The sequence below is a fragment of the Mesocricetus auratus genome, unplaced genomic scaffold, assembly GCF_017639785.1.
Source record: "Mesocricetus auratus isolate SY011 unplaced genomic scaffold, BCM_Maur_2.0 Super-Scaffold_100011, whole genome shotgun sequence".
Lineage (NCBI taxonomy): Eukaryota > Metazoa > Chordata > Mammalia > Rodentia > Cricetidae > Mesocricetus > Mesocricetus auratus.
In genome coordinates, this window is record NW_024429195.1 from 11,854,749 (window position 1) to 11,873,007 (window position 18,259).

General features: G+C 49.3%; 1 protein-coding gene across 2 annotated transcripts; it reads right to left on the minus strand.

The window, feature by feature from the left end:
- Positions 1 to 893: 893 nt before the first annotated feature.
- Positions 894 to 18,078, minus strand: Proser1 (proline and serine rich 1). 2 transcript variants are annotated; one of them, XM_005077481.4, is made up of 13 exons: positions 17,364 to 18,078; positions 14,683 to 14,748; positions 12,867 to 12,935; positions 12,034 to 12,128; positions 11,166 to 11,259; positions 10,139 to 10,249; positions 8,678 to 8,761; positions 7,250 to 7,328; positions 6,716 to 6,811; positions 6,427 to 6,471; positions 2,280 to 3,954; positions 1,763 to 1,913; positions 894 to 1,348 (listed from the first exon to the last, which is right to left on the minus strand). In XM_005077481.4, exons 1-13 carry the CDS (start codon positions 17,406 to 17,408, stop codon positions 1,226 to 1,228), a joined length of 2,733 nt encoding a protein of 910 aa, XP_005077538.1. In that variant the 5' UTR covers positions 17,409 to 18,078; the 3' UTR covers positions 894 to 1,225. The 2 variants fall into 2 exon arrangements, with proteins under 2 accessions (XP_005077538.1, XP_040610367.1); XM_040754433.1 differs by lacking the exons at positions 8,678 to 8,761; positions 10,139 to 10,249; positions 11,166 to 11,259; ... (2 more) ...; positions 14,683 to 14,748; positions 17,364 to 18,078 and adding an exon at positions 7,457 to 8,671.
- Between the last annotated feature and the right edge of the window lie 181 nt (positions 18,079 to 18,259).

An 18,259-nucleotide genomic window follows, 5' to 3' on the forward strand; every position in this document is an offset into this window, starting at 1 on the left:
AAGAAAACACATTTGCAACATCTTGCAGATACCATCTTTATAAAAGTGGAACTTGTAGATGCTGGACTGCACTACAGTAGAATCTATAGTTCACATTCTCCCTGCTCCCCCTACACCTAATGCTGCAGACTGTTCAGGATGACAATGGGTCACATGCTGCCACCACAGGTCTGTAACACATGCTGCACTTAGCGACAGACCGAGTTTCCTCTTTTGCTGCCGCACATTTATTTCAGAGTGTTTGAGTAGAAACACATCCCAGGACTGTAAACATTCGTCAAGAGCTTCCATGGTACAAGGAGTAACAGTGGTAGCTGGGGAATCACTTGTGGGCACACTGCTAAGATCATGAAAGATGTTTTGCAAGATCACCCTAAGCCTCCTTACTTATACATCTGTAAGAAGGTAGCTCGGGGTAGACATTTTTAGTTGAAACACCTGAATGTCATTCTAAAGACTACAACCAGCACCATTTTTTCTTTCCTGGAATATATTGAGTTAAATTCAGCAGGATATATGATTATTAATAACAAATTAAAAATAGTGGGTCTCTGCCAGGCAGTGGTGGCACGTGCCTTTAATCCGAGCACTCGGGAGGCAGAGGCAGGCGGATCTCTGTGAGTTTGAGACCAGCCTGGTCTACAAAAGCTAGTTACAGGACAGGCTCCAAAGCCACAAAGAAACCCTGTCTCGAAAAGCCAAAACAACAAAAACAAAAACCAAACAGTGGGTCCCAAGTCCGCCTTTGAATACACATGGAGTACTGCATTCCAGCTGATGCTAACCGGAGCCACACATGAATCTGTAGAACAGTAACTCCCCCGGGGCCACATGCAACCCATAAGTCTATCACATCTGTCCATGGAGGCAATACAAGCAGACTTAAGGCTGTATTCGGCTATGAAGGGTTCCATCTCCTCTTTAATAATCTACGTACATCACACACATAATTCAAAATTCTAGGATGGAGGTGAAAAGTCCCCACATACTTTAAAATACTATTCTCCATACAATTCATTGCCAGCATATCTACATGTATAGGAATGGGGGCAAAGATACTTATAACCACTTTAAAAACACAAACCTGAACTTCTAAACTCTGTCCCAGTGTCCCTAAGAGTACAAGCTTTCAGACAATTGGACAATTTCATATCTGTCAGACTGTTCGTTGCAGTTCTTGGGCAAATTTCATGTTGTTCCCAAGAAGAATAAACATGTTTAAAATTCATTGCCATCCACTTTGGGATAGACCTGGTTGCAAAGAGAATGGTGTTCCGGGTGTGGACGGATAGCTAGGGAACCCGTCTGGCTGGGCTGGGTAGTTCTCCAAAGCTGACGCCGGATGGACCTGCAGGAAGAGACGCACAGTTATTGCGCAGGCTCCAACCCACACACAACCAGACAGCACGTCGTGAGAAAACAACACTGTTTTCAAAACTGTCAGGAGGTGGGTTTTTATGCCGTTGTTTTGTAGAGATAAGTTGCCTTGTTCATTATACTTTAAGACAAATTAAATTATAATTGGTTTGACTTTAGCTTTCATTTTAAATCTCCAAATTGGGATTTAAAAAATTATATAAATGGGAAAAAACAAAACCAAACAGTTCATGCATTTGAATCCTAGCGTCTTTGTTACTTCTGAAAAGAGGTAAACAGAGCTTGTGAGTTTGGGGAGAGATAATCGATAATCAAACCAAACTCCTGTCCACACTGGGCTGTCCAGACGGTTCACCCTTACCGTCTCACTCCAGACAATGCTCACCTGCTGTAACAAAGCCGACTGCGCCGCCGCGCTGTGCTGTAACCCTTGCAGGGACGGCTGTGAAGGAGTCTGGGAAAACCCAGGGATACCTGGGAGGGACAGAAGGCCTGGAAAAACAGAGCTACCCGCAGCTTGGAGTCCAGATGACAAACTGAAAACAATCAAGAGAAAAACAGGTCAAACTGCAGACAGGGCAGAAGGAAAAGCTGCTTCCATATTGGGCAAAGGGTAGCTTAAAGATGGTTAAGAGCAGACCCGTCAGCTCACTCCTCCATGGGGCAGAATTGCGGAAGTGAGCCACTCATTGCAGTAAAACTTACTCAGAGCGGATAACGCTTCCAGCAACCCACGCAATCACTCTACAGAAGATGGCCAAGGAGTCATGGAATATTCCGGGCACTGGCCTTCTATCCTCCCATTCCTCTGGCCTAGCACGTGTGTAAACGTCAATACAAAGCAAGACGGCCACGGAAACTTGGTGAGAAGTGCCTTGAATGTCTGCAGCCCGGTCACATACCCTGCTTGTGCCACCAGGGCGGAGTTGAAGTTGGAGCTGAAGGCCGAGGCGAACCCGGGGAGGACAGGAGCAGGCGACGGGGCGGAGGCAGCCACCGGCAGCGGGGTGACGGCTACTGTGGAGGGCGCCTGCAGCCCAGGGAAGGAGGGCAGAGCGGGGGCGCCACTCGGGGCACTGGAGACAGGGAAGCTGGGGTAGGAAGGGTTGGAGGCAGGCAGAGGGCCCTGGGTGACTGCGAAGAGCGAGGGGACGGCAGTGGACAGGTTGAGTGGGAAGGCGGCGGGCGACGCATTGGAAGCGGGCAGCACGGGGCGCACGGGCGCGGAGCTGGGGTGTGCGGTTGCGGATGTGGTGGCCGCTGGCCCCGAGAGGGACACAGCAGGGTTGAGGGAGGGACTGCCCGGGAGAGGGAAACTGTTGGTCAGCGACGTGAAAGGGGGAAGGGCAGTGAACACAGGAGCAATGGGCGTGGAGGACGCGTGTGGCGGGAGGGACATGGAGCCAGCCAGGGGAGTGCTCAGGCTGGAAAGGCCGGACAGGGCGGGGTTGAGGCAAGTGGACACGCTGAGGGGCACTGAGCTTGTGGGGTACCCACGGCCCAGAGCACCCGACAGGCCCAAGGCGCCGCGAGCAGGGGTGCCGGCGTGAGCCGGGCCTTTGAAGGCCGAGGGAGGGGGGCTGGCGGGCTCGCTTTTGATCATAACGGGCACGGCTGCGGCGGCAGCGGAGGACGAAATGCCACCCACGTGGGGACCATGCAGGAGCGAGCCCGAGGAGCCGCAGCTGACGGGCACTGCCGCGGAGGACGGGGTAGCCAACGGGGACTGCGCCGGGGCCGCGGAGGTGGCGCTGGCCACAGGGGACTGCAGGCCCGGGAACAAGGTCACCCCCGGGGTCGAAGACCTCTGGGAGGCAGCGACAGCAGCAGGGGCATAGCACTTGTTGGTGCCTGAGGCAGGGGGATCCGAGTTTTGATTGGGAAGAGAGGATAACGACGGCAGCCCGCTTGTGACCGCAGACGACAAGGCAGAGGAACTGATTAAGTGCGTGTCGTTAGACGTGAGGAAGCCTTTTAAGGCGGACAGGAGGGGGCTGTTTACACCATGCGGCCCCGCAGCACTAGCGATTACAGAAGGAGCTGGGGTGGTGACGCTGTGCGAAGCCGGCGGCGGGAAGGGCAGGGGCAGCCCCGTAAAGACGGACGACAGGGAAGCCGTGCTGGGGTTGCCGGCTGCCCCGGCGGCGGAGCTGGCCGAGGAGTGGCTGGTGAACGGGGCACAGGCGGGAGCAAACGTCTCACCGGCAGCCAGGGTGACCCTCGCCGTGGAGCCGGCCTGAGGGGATGGGGTGGGGGCGGCAGAGGGACCTGGCAGTGGCACTAGGCCAGAAAAAATGGAAGGGACAGGAGCAGGCGTGGTGCTGTGGGCGGAAGTGGCAGGTGTCACCGGCACCGAGGGAGTCCGGATCACAGTCGGGTTCGGTGTGGAAGGCTGAGGCGTTGGGAACACCGAAAGGGCGGCGTTGGGAGCACTCATTCCGGCCCCAGTGGCAGCTGCTGACACGGATGGATGGTTTGCTGCTTTGATTGGGGACACGGCAGGGACAGGAGTCGCAGCAGGAGTCGCAGGATTAGAACCGTGAGGGGAGAAGAGTTGGCCTGCTGGGGTGGAAAACGCTGTGGAGAGAAGAGGCAGGGTTCATGCTGGAATGTCCACTTTAAAAGAAACATAACCATTTGTTACTGGTGCCATATTTCACACATACCAAAGAAAACCAATGGCAGGCATCAAGTGGCCCTTTACATGTCTAGACTGCTGGTGTCATTATCCCACCTTCACTTTGGGGCATCTGTGGCCAGGACGACAGCCACGCCCTGCTTGTGCCTGCCCGCCATCCAGGAAACTTGGCTACTTTTCTAGAAGCTCTAGAGAAGGTGCTGAGGCACCGGCAGCACCCTGCACCCCTCGCTTGCTGACAGCCCCTCCCTTAGAGGTCTGAACACACCTGCAGCCGCCTAGCTCAGGACACTGACCAATCTACTCCAGCTCCTAAGGCTAAGTCTGTCCTGGGGACTCATTTAAGTGTAACGCTATGTTTAATTCCCCCTCTACTTCAGGCCTCGGTGTTTTAGTAAGTTTGTGTCAGGGATCCACACAGGATCACCTTAGAGGACAACTCACAAACCACCTAAGAACTTGCTCTCAATATTATTTTGCGTTTGCTACACTGGCTTTACTCTGATAAACCCTATGGATAATCAATGAAAGGATTTGGGTTCCTCCTCCCAGGACGAATTCAATGCTGTGTCCGAGGCAGCATAGACTGCTCCTCCCTCTGCAGCCATAACTACTGAAAGGCGTTTTTGGGAAGTAAGACAGACACTTAAAGATCTGTGTGGAAGGCAGACTTTTGACATGAGGATGCTCACACAGTCAGTGAGTTCCTGGTGGGAGGAGACACTGAAAGGAAACCCCAGGGCTAAGTCACTGCACACAAACTGGAGTGCAAACAGGCTGCACAGCTGGGCGTCACAACCCTTGACATTTTTTTCAGAAAAGAAATGTGATAAGAAAATGAGCAAATAACAGTATAAGAAACGCAAGTTCAGGGCTACACCACATTCCTGTTTTTCACCCTGGTGTAGGAGATTACACTCAAGGCCTTGGTCACGCTAAGCACACATACTACCAGATCCATGTTGTAAGCAGTGACTTAATTTCATGAAAATTAGACTCATTCAGAGTCACCATGAAAACAGGTCTATACTGTACTTCTGCATGTGTTCTGCAAGAACCAGGATCATCAGGAATGAAATATGAGCCTAAGTCTGAGTTTGTAAATAACATATTACAAATACACTGCTCCAAAGTGGCCGGGAACACATGAGAATTCAGTTTTATTCACGGATATGCTGAGGACCACAAACTTATAGCAAAGCTTGAAGAAAAAGCAAGCAGGTCCTCCTGGAGTTTTCAGAGTCATTCCCACTGGAAACTTCTTAACCTACAAAGCAAAGGCCCTGCCACTAGCAGCCCCTGCAGTAAGCTATGGAGCAGACAAAAAGCAAGGCCCCAATTACACAACATTCATTCCTGCCACCTAATGTGGTTCCTGACCGTCACATAGCACGCCACAGCCCATGCGAGGTCACTTATGTCCGCCACTCCATCTGTCCTCACAGTAACCCCGAGACCAACACTCCCATTGTAGACACAGGTAAGCTGAGGCTTGCTGTGGCAGGGCCAGATCACACAGCTAAGCAGCTTGATTATAGACCATGCATAAGGCCATGGGCTCAATCCTCCAGCACAGAAAAAACCACGACAAATAATATCATGGGCATTCCAAGTGATGGGGACCATGGCTTACCACCACAGAGGAAGTCTTTACTACTGTTTAGTATAGTTCCTAAAGGGGGGGGCTTTTTAAAATTATAAAATTAAATGTAAAGGCTTTAAAGTTATTTCCACAAAGTCAAATGCCTTGTTTATAAAGCCACCTTTAGGTGGCTTCATAGTGACGGTAAGAAATGCTGGTGTCTGTCCTTTACACAGGAGGTGCCACACCTTCTGGGCACCTTCCCATCTAGACTCCCTGACCTGGCACAGTCACCAGGGTTAGAGCTGCTTCTCTCCCTGCAAGCTCCTTCTCCTTCCTCCTCCTGCAGAGCAGCCCTTCCTCCTGCACATCCAATGGGAAGTGAAACTAGGTGCTGCCATCAGGTGGCGCCACCACGGCCACCTGTGCTCAGTGTCCTTTGCTGCTCCCGGGCTCCTTATCACTTTCCACATTAGGACTTACTAGACCGATTATCTGTCAGAAAGAGATACCCTCATGTGCGCCGGAAAATCACCTTCCCCACACCAGAATGCTACGTGAATGCGGATGTGCCTGCCACGTGACCTTTAGATTTCATAAAGTCTTGCAAACAGGACACAGTTTAAATTAATTTAAATCCAGATAATATGTACATTTCTTGAACATAAAAATCTGTCATATCAAGTCACTCTTAGCAGGTACACGTTACTGTACACCCAGGAGCCGCTCTCTCCTGAGACATTCCACAGATGCTAAACTCAAGTTCCCAGTGAGAAACGGCCAACAATCATGGCAGGCAGCAGTTATCTCTGGGTCCCTGGGTACTTACTTTGACTCTGTGAAGGTTTTGACTGGCTGGAAAGGTCTTCATTGTCTATGGAAAATAAATGATGTCAAGCTTTAGTCAGACTATTCCCCATCATAATCACAGGTAGATATCAAAGGAGAAAAACCAAGACACGAGTAGACAACACCGAAAGCACTGGAGGAAAAGTAGAGGACACTCATGAAAGAGTCACACGGGTGTGAATAAATCAGGTCGTTACAATACAGACACATTTCTGGACAAATACGTGAGCACCGAGTGACTTCAAACAGCCCACAACAGCAGCCTTTACCTGTCCCCACTGGGTTTGGAGTGTACGGAGGTGGCGGAGGGACACCTGGAGCTATCGCATTGGCTAACGGTACCAGACCTGCATTGTTATAAGCACCTAAAATAAAAGAGAGAGAATTAGTGTCCCTGGCTGCGAGTTCAAATCTGTGTGACGACAGGTATGCGCTTTATTTTAAACTGTGGTGTCATAGAGACGCGTCTCACATGGAGAGTTTAAGTGAAGACTGAGCAGGGGAAGGCAAACCTTGCTGCAAGCCCATCCCAGACAGCTTCGAAGAAAAGGCATTTAAGGCCATTTACCAAAGTGAAAACCTCTAATAATAAAGCGATTAAACAATCTGCAATTAAACAATCAGGAAAGCACTCTAAAAGTAAACTACACCTTCAGTAGCATGGCAGATGAGGATACAGCAGCTGGTCATCAGCAAAATAAACTCTCAGAATTGAAGTGCTGTAGATTTCCCAAGCACATAAACCAGCCCATCCCTTCAATTTAATCAGGAGCAGAGAGAAGCGAAGCCCAGAGAATGCTTACTTGGTGCAATAGTCGCATGTGGCCGGCACGGAGGTATCGGGTAGGGGACAGGCTTGTGTGGGTTGTACGTTGAGGGAGGCTGGAAAGGGAACAGTGGTTAAGACATCACAAGCTGACCTAGCACCTGGTCCTAAGAGGCTGAAGATGCCCCAGTGAGCAAAGCCTCCAACTAAGTAAAGCCCTCCCTTTGATAAAGGTGGGTCTTACTTTATTCTGAAGGTACAGCTTGCCAAACATGGTCAATCATCCCCAATTATCTCCAATAAAGGTCAGACCTGTCTCTGAACAGCAGGCACCTTTCTAGTTCTGCCTAGGCTAATCCCAGAAACTCCTATCTTCACCGGGAAAACACATGCAATCTTCAGGGTTGGTCTCTCTGACACATAATGAGCTCAAGGGCAATGTCCTCTGACACATAATGAGCTCAAGGGCAATGTCCTCTGACACATAATGAGCTCAAGGGCAATGTCCTCTTAAGTCATTACAATCTTAGAACCGCGGGATCACTGGCAGCTGGCAACCTGGCAGTCACTGCACAATCAATTAGGGATTCGGTGTTTTCGAGCACTTTAAGTTGATGGCACTGACAGAACCTCAGATATCCAAAGCTACACTAAAAGCTGTACTTCACCCACAGCGGTAAACCAGGGGGAAGGTGCTGTGGGACAATCCTTGCACACTGTTGAAGTATGTATGGTTGTAACTGTATATAGAAGCCGGTTGGGGGATAGCTAGGCAGGATATGTGAGGCAGAGGGAATTCAGGGAAGGAGAAGGGCAGAGTCAGAGGGGTCATGAAGGGTGCAGAGAGAAGCAGGATGAACACCCAGTGTTGAACAAGGGTACCACCACATGGCAACTGGCTAGATAAGCAACATGGGTGAATTTAAGTCCTAAGAGTTAGTCTGTAGCAAGCCTAAGCTATCAGCTGAGCATTTATAATTAATACTAGGTCTCCATGTGGGTTATCCAGGAACCGGAAGGCAGGAGGGAAAACCCCACCTACAGGAAGGCACCATTTCCTCCCGGCCATCGCTGATTCTCCTATCATACGAGTGGGCGGAGAAGGCAAGGCCTGTGGGGGCCACCAGCCCTCCACTCCGGAGGTCCCTTCTCCTGTCAGAGTACATTCCCAGTCACTGCAGTCATTCCCTTGAAAGGACAAGCCCAGCTGCTCACTAATATTAGCACTGTCTAAATGCACAGCACACCCCAGCCTTCATCTCAATAGATGAATGTGGTTGGATTAAAATACTTACCCTCCAAAGATCCATGAACACCACTAAGTACTTATACCACCTACCCTAGGCCATTGTCTCTCATCTGGAATTTCTACTACATTTAAACTTCACAATACACAAAAACGACTTTATGCAGAAAGCTCCACATACAGGAATTAACACCGGTTTCCTCTTATTTCAACACATACTGGTTTGCACGGTCCAAGAATTCGTGCTGCTATTCCTTTGCCCTCATTGGTACTTTCTTCACCGTCCTTTTTCAGAGGAGTTCCCTTAAAGAACAATAATAATAAAGGTAGTTGAGTCTTTAGACAACAAACACTGCTTCATTCTGAAGAAAGGGACTTAACTTGCCAGGAACAAGTCATGGATTCTGGACCCAATCCTGCCCCAGCTAGTTGCCCGATCTCCTCTTAACCTTACTGTGCCAGGGAAGCAGAGAGAATGACAGAGGGAAGGATGACATGTACTCTAATACTACACACACACACACACACACACACACACACACACACACACACACACACACACAGACGCACACGCACGCACGCATGCACAGACTTTAATGCCAGTGTCTATGACTCAGAAGCTGAAAAAGAAGCCTGGCAGCTAAGAACCCCTAAGAGACTCTCTGTAGGCACACATCAGAGTAGCCTGTCCCTGCAGGCTGTGCCCTTAGACAGGACTCACTAGGATGGAGGACGGCTTCTAAGATGGCCCCCCTGGTCCTTGCCTCTATCTGAGAATAACTAGGGCTGACTTCTAAAGCCAAGCTCTAGAGAGGCCTTGCGAAGCTGCCCCTGCCTGCCTTTGGATCCATGGGCTATGGAGATTAGTTACCCTGCCATGACGGTGCTGAAGTCCTTGTTGTGAGGGACAGACTCCTGACAACAAGCAACATTAGCTTGCCAGGCACTTAAGTGAGCCTGGAAAGAATATTCCCTGTCTTCCAGCCAAGCATTTGGAAGAAATCTGCATAAGAACTAGAGCTAAGCCACTCCCAGCTTCCTGAATCACCAAAACTACAGTACAAGGAGGCTGTTCACGCCTTTAATTCTAGAGGCTAAGGGCAGTGGGGGGTGGGACCTCTACACTCCCAGGCCAGCCTGGTCCACACAGGGAGTTCCAGGTCAGTCAAGGGTACAGAATGAGACCTGGTCTCAAAAAGCTAAACCCAACAAACAAACAAACAAAACAAAAACTATTGGAAATAATAAATGTTTACTATTTAATTCATGAAGCTCTGGGGTTGTGACACAGTTAATAGAAATGTAACTACTTTTGAAAAGGCCATTTTCCAAGGGCTTTGAGGGCCACCCACTGGTATCCAAACAAGATTCTTACAGGCTTCATCATGAAGTTTCCAAAATGGGTTCTCAGATACACAACTGTCAAAAATGCTGATACTACTTGGAAAAGAAAAAGCAAAATCCCCATTTGTCTGGCGTGTTCTGAATGTAACAGTCAGTTAATGGCATTTATACATGAACTTTCAGCTGTCTATCAATTAAATTGAAGACATGAGACTCCTTCCCTTTGTAGAAGCATCATAAGATGGCATGTTCTTGTATGTAGCACATACACGCACAGATCTGTGCTTAGGTCACACTTAGTCATGGGAAATTTCCTGTATGTAAAAGCATGCTTACGGGGAAAATCCCATTGATACGGCTGGGTTTTCCTTTGGGATAGGGGTTTCCTGGGATGGTTCCACATGAAGATATCATGGCATGAGGGGCTTTGCAGCCTGCTTTGAAAGCCTGTAATGCAAAAAAAAAAAGTGATTAACAAAAATCAGACTCATCACATCATGTATTCCAGATAACAGGAAGCCTAGCTAAAGCCACGGATTAAGGAGGAGAATGGCATTCACATACTGACCTATCAATCACCGTGGAGCTACAGGAATGGTGTGTCCAAAGAAGTGAGCTATTACTGTGGAATCATTACCATGGTTATATTACCAAACCACCATCACCAGTGCTATAAGCAACAGGTTCAAGAAATGTCTATTATGTAGCAGCAGGGTGTGGGGTGCACACCTTTAATGCCAGTACCCAAGACATAGAGGCAGGCAGATCTGTGAGTTTGAGGCTAGCCTGGTCTACATAGTGAGTCCTTGCTCCATTTCTTTAGTTAACTATCGAGAAAAAAATGTTCAAAACTACACAAGCCTGGCTCGGTGAAAGAAACTGCTGGGAAAATGTTCACAGTGCAGCTGAAAAGCACACACCCAAATAATGGGTGGTTCAGCAAAAAGCACCCGCTGCTGTTGCAGAGGCCCTACCTGGTGGTCCCGGCATCTCCCAACGTTACTGCTGCACCAGGTGATCTGGCACTTTCTCAGGCATTCACACGCACATGCACGCCCACACAAAAGTAAAAATAAAACCAACTTTTTCATTTTCACACCAATTCCAGTTCCCCTCCCTCACCTTCCCTGCCCCTCCCCCCCATGGCAGAGTCCGCACTGCAGGGTGAACCACCAATGAGTTTGCACTCCTGTGTGACCTCTGCCCCTAACAGCCTTTTCTGCAAGGCCCTACTTGTGCTCCCTCTCGGGCAAGAACGTCTACGTCTGAGCTTGTCCCCAGCACGGCCGCAGTGAGGTGGTGTGTCACAGGTGTGTCGCTGCTCACCCGCAGCACCGCGTCTGTGTGCAGCTGTGAGGCTCACCTGCTCCAGGACCCTTTTGCACCGTTTCTTCTCCGACATGTTGATCCTGAATAAATCTTCAATGGGGCGAGAGTTCTGTGCGTCCACAATGTTTCTGTCAGGGAAACATGACTTAGCTTCTGCCTGGGCACACACACACAAACACCAGACAGGTCTTTATGGCATGCTATATGCTTATGACTTATCGGCACATGCTGGACTGCAGAATCATTGCCTATGAATTCGCAACTTGCCCATCCTTAAACCTTGCCTCGGGGTCCCTTTTCTTTCTTCAGTCTCACGCTCACATATGGTTCTCAAACATCAAGCGTGGAGCATCGCACAGCCTGACATGACTCTTATCACTTTTGTAATCGCAGGCTCTGAGGTTACAGGTACCCTGTTCAATAAGCATCTTATGTTTTTACCAGATTGCTTTTTGAATTATTCAGGATGGGAAGGGGTCAAAGCAAACGCTGAAACACAGGGGTGTGAAACAGCCTTTGGATTGCAAGCCAAGTCTACATATGTAGGAGGTACAGAGTGTTGACTATGTAAAAGACAGTAGAATCTAGTACCATGCTTTCACAGAATGTGGGCATTTTTGTGTTTTGTTTGGAAGCAGGTTCTTACTGTTTTTACTCAGGACCCTCTGCCTCAGCCTGAGTTCTGAGATGACAGACGCGTGCTACCACACCCAGCTGCTTCCACAGATATTTCATCAGAGTTCTGCTTTCTTACATGACTGACACATTAGCAGAGAGCACTTCTCATAGACTAGTTCACTAGCGTCCTGCTGCCGCACGAAACTGTCACAGTGCCGCAGACCAGTGACCTCACAGTACCGCAGACCCCAGACCTGAACGGCAGTAAGGGAGGGAGTACTCACGAGGCCAGGAGCTCCAGGGCAGCCAGCTTGTCTTTGCTAAAGGTGAAACAGCTGAGGATGCTGACCACTTCCGCTGGGTGGACGGCCACCATTTTCTATCATAAAATATAACGTGCTTCAGTGTGAGACTCTGCGCCCGCTTTGGGGAACTGTAATAAGTTGTTAGTATAAACATTTCAGGACACAGCCTACTCTTAGCCGAGAAGAACAGAAGCAGAAGGTAAGTCCCGGCAACTCAAGGGAGTCCTAGAAATACCGAGTCACACTTGGACTCTTTCTAGTGCAATCGTTTCAGAAGCAGGTCTGAAATGTGGGTTTTAGATGGTTTCCAATGAGCTCACTGAGACAAGTGTAAGCCCTCTGAAGGGCCATCACAGAGCTGCCATGCACACGGGTGACTCAACTCAGAGTCACAGTCAGGGAAAGGACTGAGTTTCTTCTTCCCCTATGACGGGGCTCTGCAGTGACGCATGCTGGGAGATGCTGCAGAGCCTGAATCCTAAGGGCCCAAAGCCCAGAACTCTGCTTTGCAATAAGCATCTCCCCCCAATTTGCCAGTTAGGACTGGTACAGAATTTAATAGCAGCACAATGCAATTGCACACCTCTTAACATAGTTACTTGGAGTTTCAAAGTATAATGGGATTTAAGGTTAGCTTTCTGACACAAAGCACAACTTGATCTGGATTATGCAGAGATGGGGGAAGGAAGCATTGGTCCTTGGCACACGGGGAAGGGAGGGTCACTCACACGCTGTAGGGAAGGGAGGGTCACTCACATGCTGTAGGGAAGGGAGGGTCACTCGCACGCTATAGGAAAGGGAGGGTCACTCACATGCTGTAGGGCTTTCATGGCCTTTAGCTGTGGTTCTGCCCAGGAGAAGTACCTTAGGAGGTCAACCACCTGCAAGTAGAGAGTCACTTCAGCTCCGATGACAGTGTCTGCACACATTCCTTTAAAACAGACTTTTTTTTTTTTTTGAGATAGGGTTTTTCTGTGGTTCTGGAGCCTATCCTGGAAGTCACTCTGTAGACCAGGCTGGCCTCGAACTCACAGAGATCCACCTGCCTCTGCCCCCTGAGTGCTGGGATTAAAGGTGTGTGCCACCACCACCCGCTCTTTAAAACAGATTCTAACACTTGGAATTCCTGTCAGCATGTGTGGAAGATAAACATGGCACCAGAGTCTAACAGTGTGACAAAGTACAGCCACTTCAGTAAAACTTAAAAATGTCAGTCCCATTGCAGTACAGGCCTCATATCAAGGATTCAAGATTCACAAGTTCTCACGTCACTACGGGAATGTAGTGGCATTCCCTGTTCACTCCCCACAACACATGGTTCTCTTCTCTTCTTTCCTTCCTTCCTTCCTTTCTTTCTTTTAAATAAAGGAGACATACAACCTAGGGCTGGCCTGACAGTGCATGACTGTGAATGCCAGCTAGGTAGGAGGCTGACACAAGAGAATCTTAAGTCCAAGGCCAGTCTCCGCAACTAAGCAAGTCTCCATCTCAAAACAAAAAGTGAAAAAAGAAAAAATTAATTGAGAGGGCTGGGTTGTAGCTCAGTGGAGGGGCGCTTGCCCAGTATGGGCAAGGCTCTGGGGCTTAATCTTTAGCATCACAAAACAAATTATGAAAAGAAAGTAATAAGGCAATCCAGGAAATAGTATACACTGAAAGAACAGGAAGTCAAAGTTAGGCAGGGATGGGACATCGGCTTGGTGATGCAGAAACGCTACAAATGGAAACAGCACAGCGCGGGTGGTGGCTCCGGTCCTTCACCAGGGTGTGGCGGTCATTCACCAGGGTATGGTGACTGAGTGAGGGCCACCGCTCTGCTTCTGCCTAGGGTTTCCACTAATCCGTGGAGCACGCTAGCGCAGTCAGTCGTGGATCGACTGCTGTGAGAGCCAGATTGATCGTAGGGGTTCCTACCACGACCCACACACAGAGGCCTCCAAGCGGGGCGAACACTGCATGTTGCCGGTCAGCAGTGAGCAGAGCACCCAAGTTCCCTCACCCTGGGCCGCTGTCTTAAAGGAGCACCTCAAAGAGCAAGGAGGACTCAGCCTGTTGGCTGTGGAGCACACAGTTCAGCATTTAGTCATGACTTCTTTAGTCAAACCGTGAATTTCAAAACTGTTCTAAATGCTAACCAAATTTAGTTTGATTTACAAATTCATAAACTCAAAAGTTGTTCCCAAAGGCTACGATTTACGTGCATGAGGGCTTTCCCTGCATGCACCACAGAGCCTGGTGCTCCAGGAAGGCATCAGATGCTTTGGAAGTAGTTTTGGATGGCTGTGAGGCACCATGTGGGTTCTGAGACAAACCTGGGTCCTCTGCCAGAGCAGAAAGTGCTCTTAACCACCCAGCCATCTCTCCAGCCCCAAGGTCATAAACTTGATATTTTTTTCTCACAGTAACTGACAGTTTACGTTGCTTTGTAAAAAGACATGGCCTTAGAGTAGGAACTGGGGTGTGAGGAGGCTGCCCGGATGCACACGTTCTGTAAAGCCTTTGGGCAGATCCGAGAGCTTCTGTGGCTCCAGAGCAAAGAAGGCAGCAAAGTCAAAGCAATTGTGAATGTATCCAGTGGGCAAGCAGACACTAACCGGAACACTAGTACAAATGAAGAATGGCAAATACCTGTTCACTGGAGAAGTACCCGTGAACATACTCAATTGCTTTTAATTTATACTCTGTCAAAACAGCCTAGAAAAGAGGAAAAAAGAATTAAGGTATCAGCAGCATGTTATATGCAGTTACCCACACTACATTACCCCCCTACACACACACACACACACACACATACAACCTGATAGGAACTGGTCTCATTCAGCTCTGCCTGGGAGCAGCCCCAAAGAGAACAAGAAATCCTACCTCTTTGACCTGCTAGGTCTCCAAGAACACTTATACAAAAGTGTTAACATTGTAACAGAGTCAAAACTAGTAGAAATTATGTATCAAACTCCCAACTATCTAATTAGTTTCAAAGCATCTCTAGTTGATACAGATTGCTATACCATTTCCTTTTCCTTCCTCGAATGGTCTCGCTTATGTAGCCCAGGCTGGCCTGGACTAGCAATGTGGCGTCAGCAGCCACTTTAGAGCGGGTCCCAATCACAGTCCTCACCAGGCTGGAGTGAGGTCCTAATCACAGAGACTGACACACAGCAGGGGCTTGATAAATGGGGGCTCTCCTCTCTGGAGCCTCTGACCTAGCAAACTATTCAGGGCTAATGGAAGTCACATAGGCCTTCTCTCAGAGATGGAAGGACCACACACACATGACCCTAGCTTTCGAGCCTCTCATCGTAAAACACCAACTAATCATTTTCCCCTCACTACAAAACAGATATAATACAGGTATTCCTCTTACATATCATTCTACTAAGAGCAAATGCAATGCCCAGTCAAAACATTCAAGGTGTTGAACTTTTACAATGCATTCTGGGTGATGTGCTTTGAGGTGTGTGATCATTATCATTCAGAGACAGTCAAGCAAGGTTCAGGACTAAATCCTGGCTTGAGCTGGCAACACCATCATGTTTCAAATCTTCCCCTAACGCTGGAGAGGTCTAGCTGTGGCCCCCCACACAGGGCATGGAACTGAGGGTTACGAGGTCTTAATACCACACTGGGTGAACATCAGTTACCTAAGGAGGCTGGGCTTGCCAGCTGTAGACTCAGAAGTACACCACCTAACTAATCCACAGACTAGGAAGCTGAAGTCAAGCAGGAAGTGCTTACTAATTAATAGCTCTTATCACCATTTTGGAAAAAAAAATCCTCTCCTAGCCGGGTGTTGGTGGCACACGCCTTTAATCCCAGCACTCGGGAGGCAGAGGTAGGCGGATCTCTGTGAGTTCGAGGTCACCCTGGTCTACCGAACGAGTTCCAGGACAGCCTCCAAAACAATGTAGAGGAACCCTGTCTCGAAAAAACCAAAAAAAAAAAAAAATTCCTCTCCTATTTCTGTCCCACGCATCTTTTCAGAAGTCTCTACTTTTAATGACAGAAGTGTCACCCAGAATTATCTTGGCCGTGCAGAAGAGGTGACCTGATTTAAAGTGACACTTACAAAGCCTAAGCACAATTCCTAACAATGACAGCCCCACCCCTACTTAGCAATGCCTGTTCTATTCCACTTCAGTAGACTAAAAGCACTGATGGGTTTCTCTGGCTGCCAAGGCCAACTAGCAGCACATTTTGATTTAGGACCAGAAATGTGGATTTAAAGGTTGCCTCAGATAAGCAGACTTTCATCTCTGGAACCTTTCCAACTCCTTCGTTAATATGTATTACCAGACATTTTCATAAGGCTGAGAAAGAAGAGACACACACACACCTGTATTGCTCCAAAGCAGAAGTCTGCATTCAGGTCTACTTTAACTTCAAATTTATTTTCTCACAAGAGCAGTTAAAAATCAGCTGAGGAACCAAGTGTGGCAAATTGTAAGTAGACGGTAAAATGATACTTTGTTTCAAATTTTAATTAGACAAAGGGAATCTGCCGGAGCAGAAGTCTATTTGAAAAGAAAAGTCAGCACCATCAAATAGGAAAGATTAATTCCGTTAATTTGAAAAGGAAGTGTGTGGGGGGGTCTTACAAGGAAGAACTACGTCTGGCGGTGAGTCTTCCAAGCCGAAAGTAAGAATAGCAGTGTATGGAAACATCTCTTCCGTGTCAGTCAGGGGCACCGGTTTGAGATGCCGAGTCGATCAGGACAGCCCAGTGCAAGCTCGGGGTGGTGGCTCACGGCCACAGCACTACCCTTTCCGTCTAGTGGGTAACCTTTTATTTTTGCACAAGAGATACTTTCAGACTCCACACTACATTCCATAATTTTTGCTGTCTGGCTCATCCCAGTTAAGAGGAAATATAAAACAATCTCAAAAAGCAGAAGGAAAAAGGAAAGCCAAGGCAGGGAATGCATTCTGCCTAAGCTTGAGATTGGAAAAGAAACTTTCTAGGCATTACTTATTACTTCCAATGCCGAGTCACGGAAACACGGAATCAAATGCCACTTAGCCAAAAGGTCCGAGTTAGGAGGGATTTAGAGTTGGCTCCGGAACCGTGGTACCCGAAACAACGTTAACTCCCTACCAGAACGAGTTGTCACGTTTAGCAGTCGAGTGGCTCATCTTCTATTTGTGCCGTGCAACCTACCAAGACGCAAACTCTGACATCACACAGGCAAGTCCGAGTACCTCTGACCTTTCCACGACTCTTATTTCGCATCACCTACATGCAACACCTCAAAGAAAGTAACCCGCGACAATTATCTCAGAAGATTTTTTTTTAGGGACCAAGGTCAGTTAGTTACCTTCCGGATTTCATCCAGCACCGTTTCAAAGGACTTTTTGTCCATCCTGAGCCCTGTTGCGACGCGGCCACTCACAGTCCTTGATTTGAGATTACAAAACGCTCATCCCAGGTCCGCCCCCCGCGGCTCCTACACCAGGAGGCGAGGAGGTAGCGAGCGCTGCAAACTGCAACCGAAACAAAGCAAAAAAAAAAAAAAAAAAATCCCCAAACGGAAACTGAGAAAAAAAGTTTTTATTTCAAAAAAGCCTAGGCTGCGGTGGGTTCCTCGCGCACGGCCCGAGCAGCTCGGAGCGGGGCGGGCTGGGGCGTCCGCAGACGCCGGGGAGGGCTGCGGGGGGCGCCGAGGGCCAGGCGCTCCGAGCGGGGGGGTCGCCGCGCCACGCGCTCGCCGCCGCGATCCGGGACACGGGGCCCGGAAGGCGCTCAGCCCCGCCACTCCGCCCGGGGTCCCGCAGCTTCGGCAGCCCGCGGCCCTGCGGCTTCTTTGTTACCCGTTGTCGTAGCTCCCGGGAACGGGCCGGCGGCCGGGGAGCCCTGGGAGCGGGGAGGACGGGACGCAGCCTGGGGCAGGGGGGCCCTCGAGCACCGCAGCGCGCACCGGGCCAGGCGCCCTGCGGGAGCGCCCCTAAACGCACCCTTCCCCGCCAGCTCCGGGGGACCTTCGCGACGGCGCGTCGCGCCGATAAGACGCCACCGGGCACCAACGGCCTCGGTCGCTATTGCCCCTAAAAAGACAGTAGATGCGGCGGGTGAATGGCTGGGGGGGTCCTAATGTGGGAACATAGGCACCCATGGCAAGCGCCTGAACGCTTTCGAAACGGATGTGACTGAAGTCCTTCCCGGAACTCTGCAGTCATTGTTTTAGCGTCCCTGTCCCCTTGGTCCTGAGTTTCT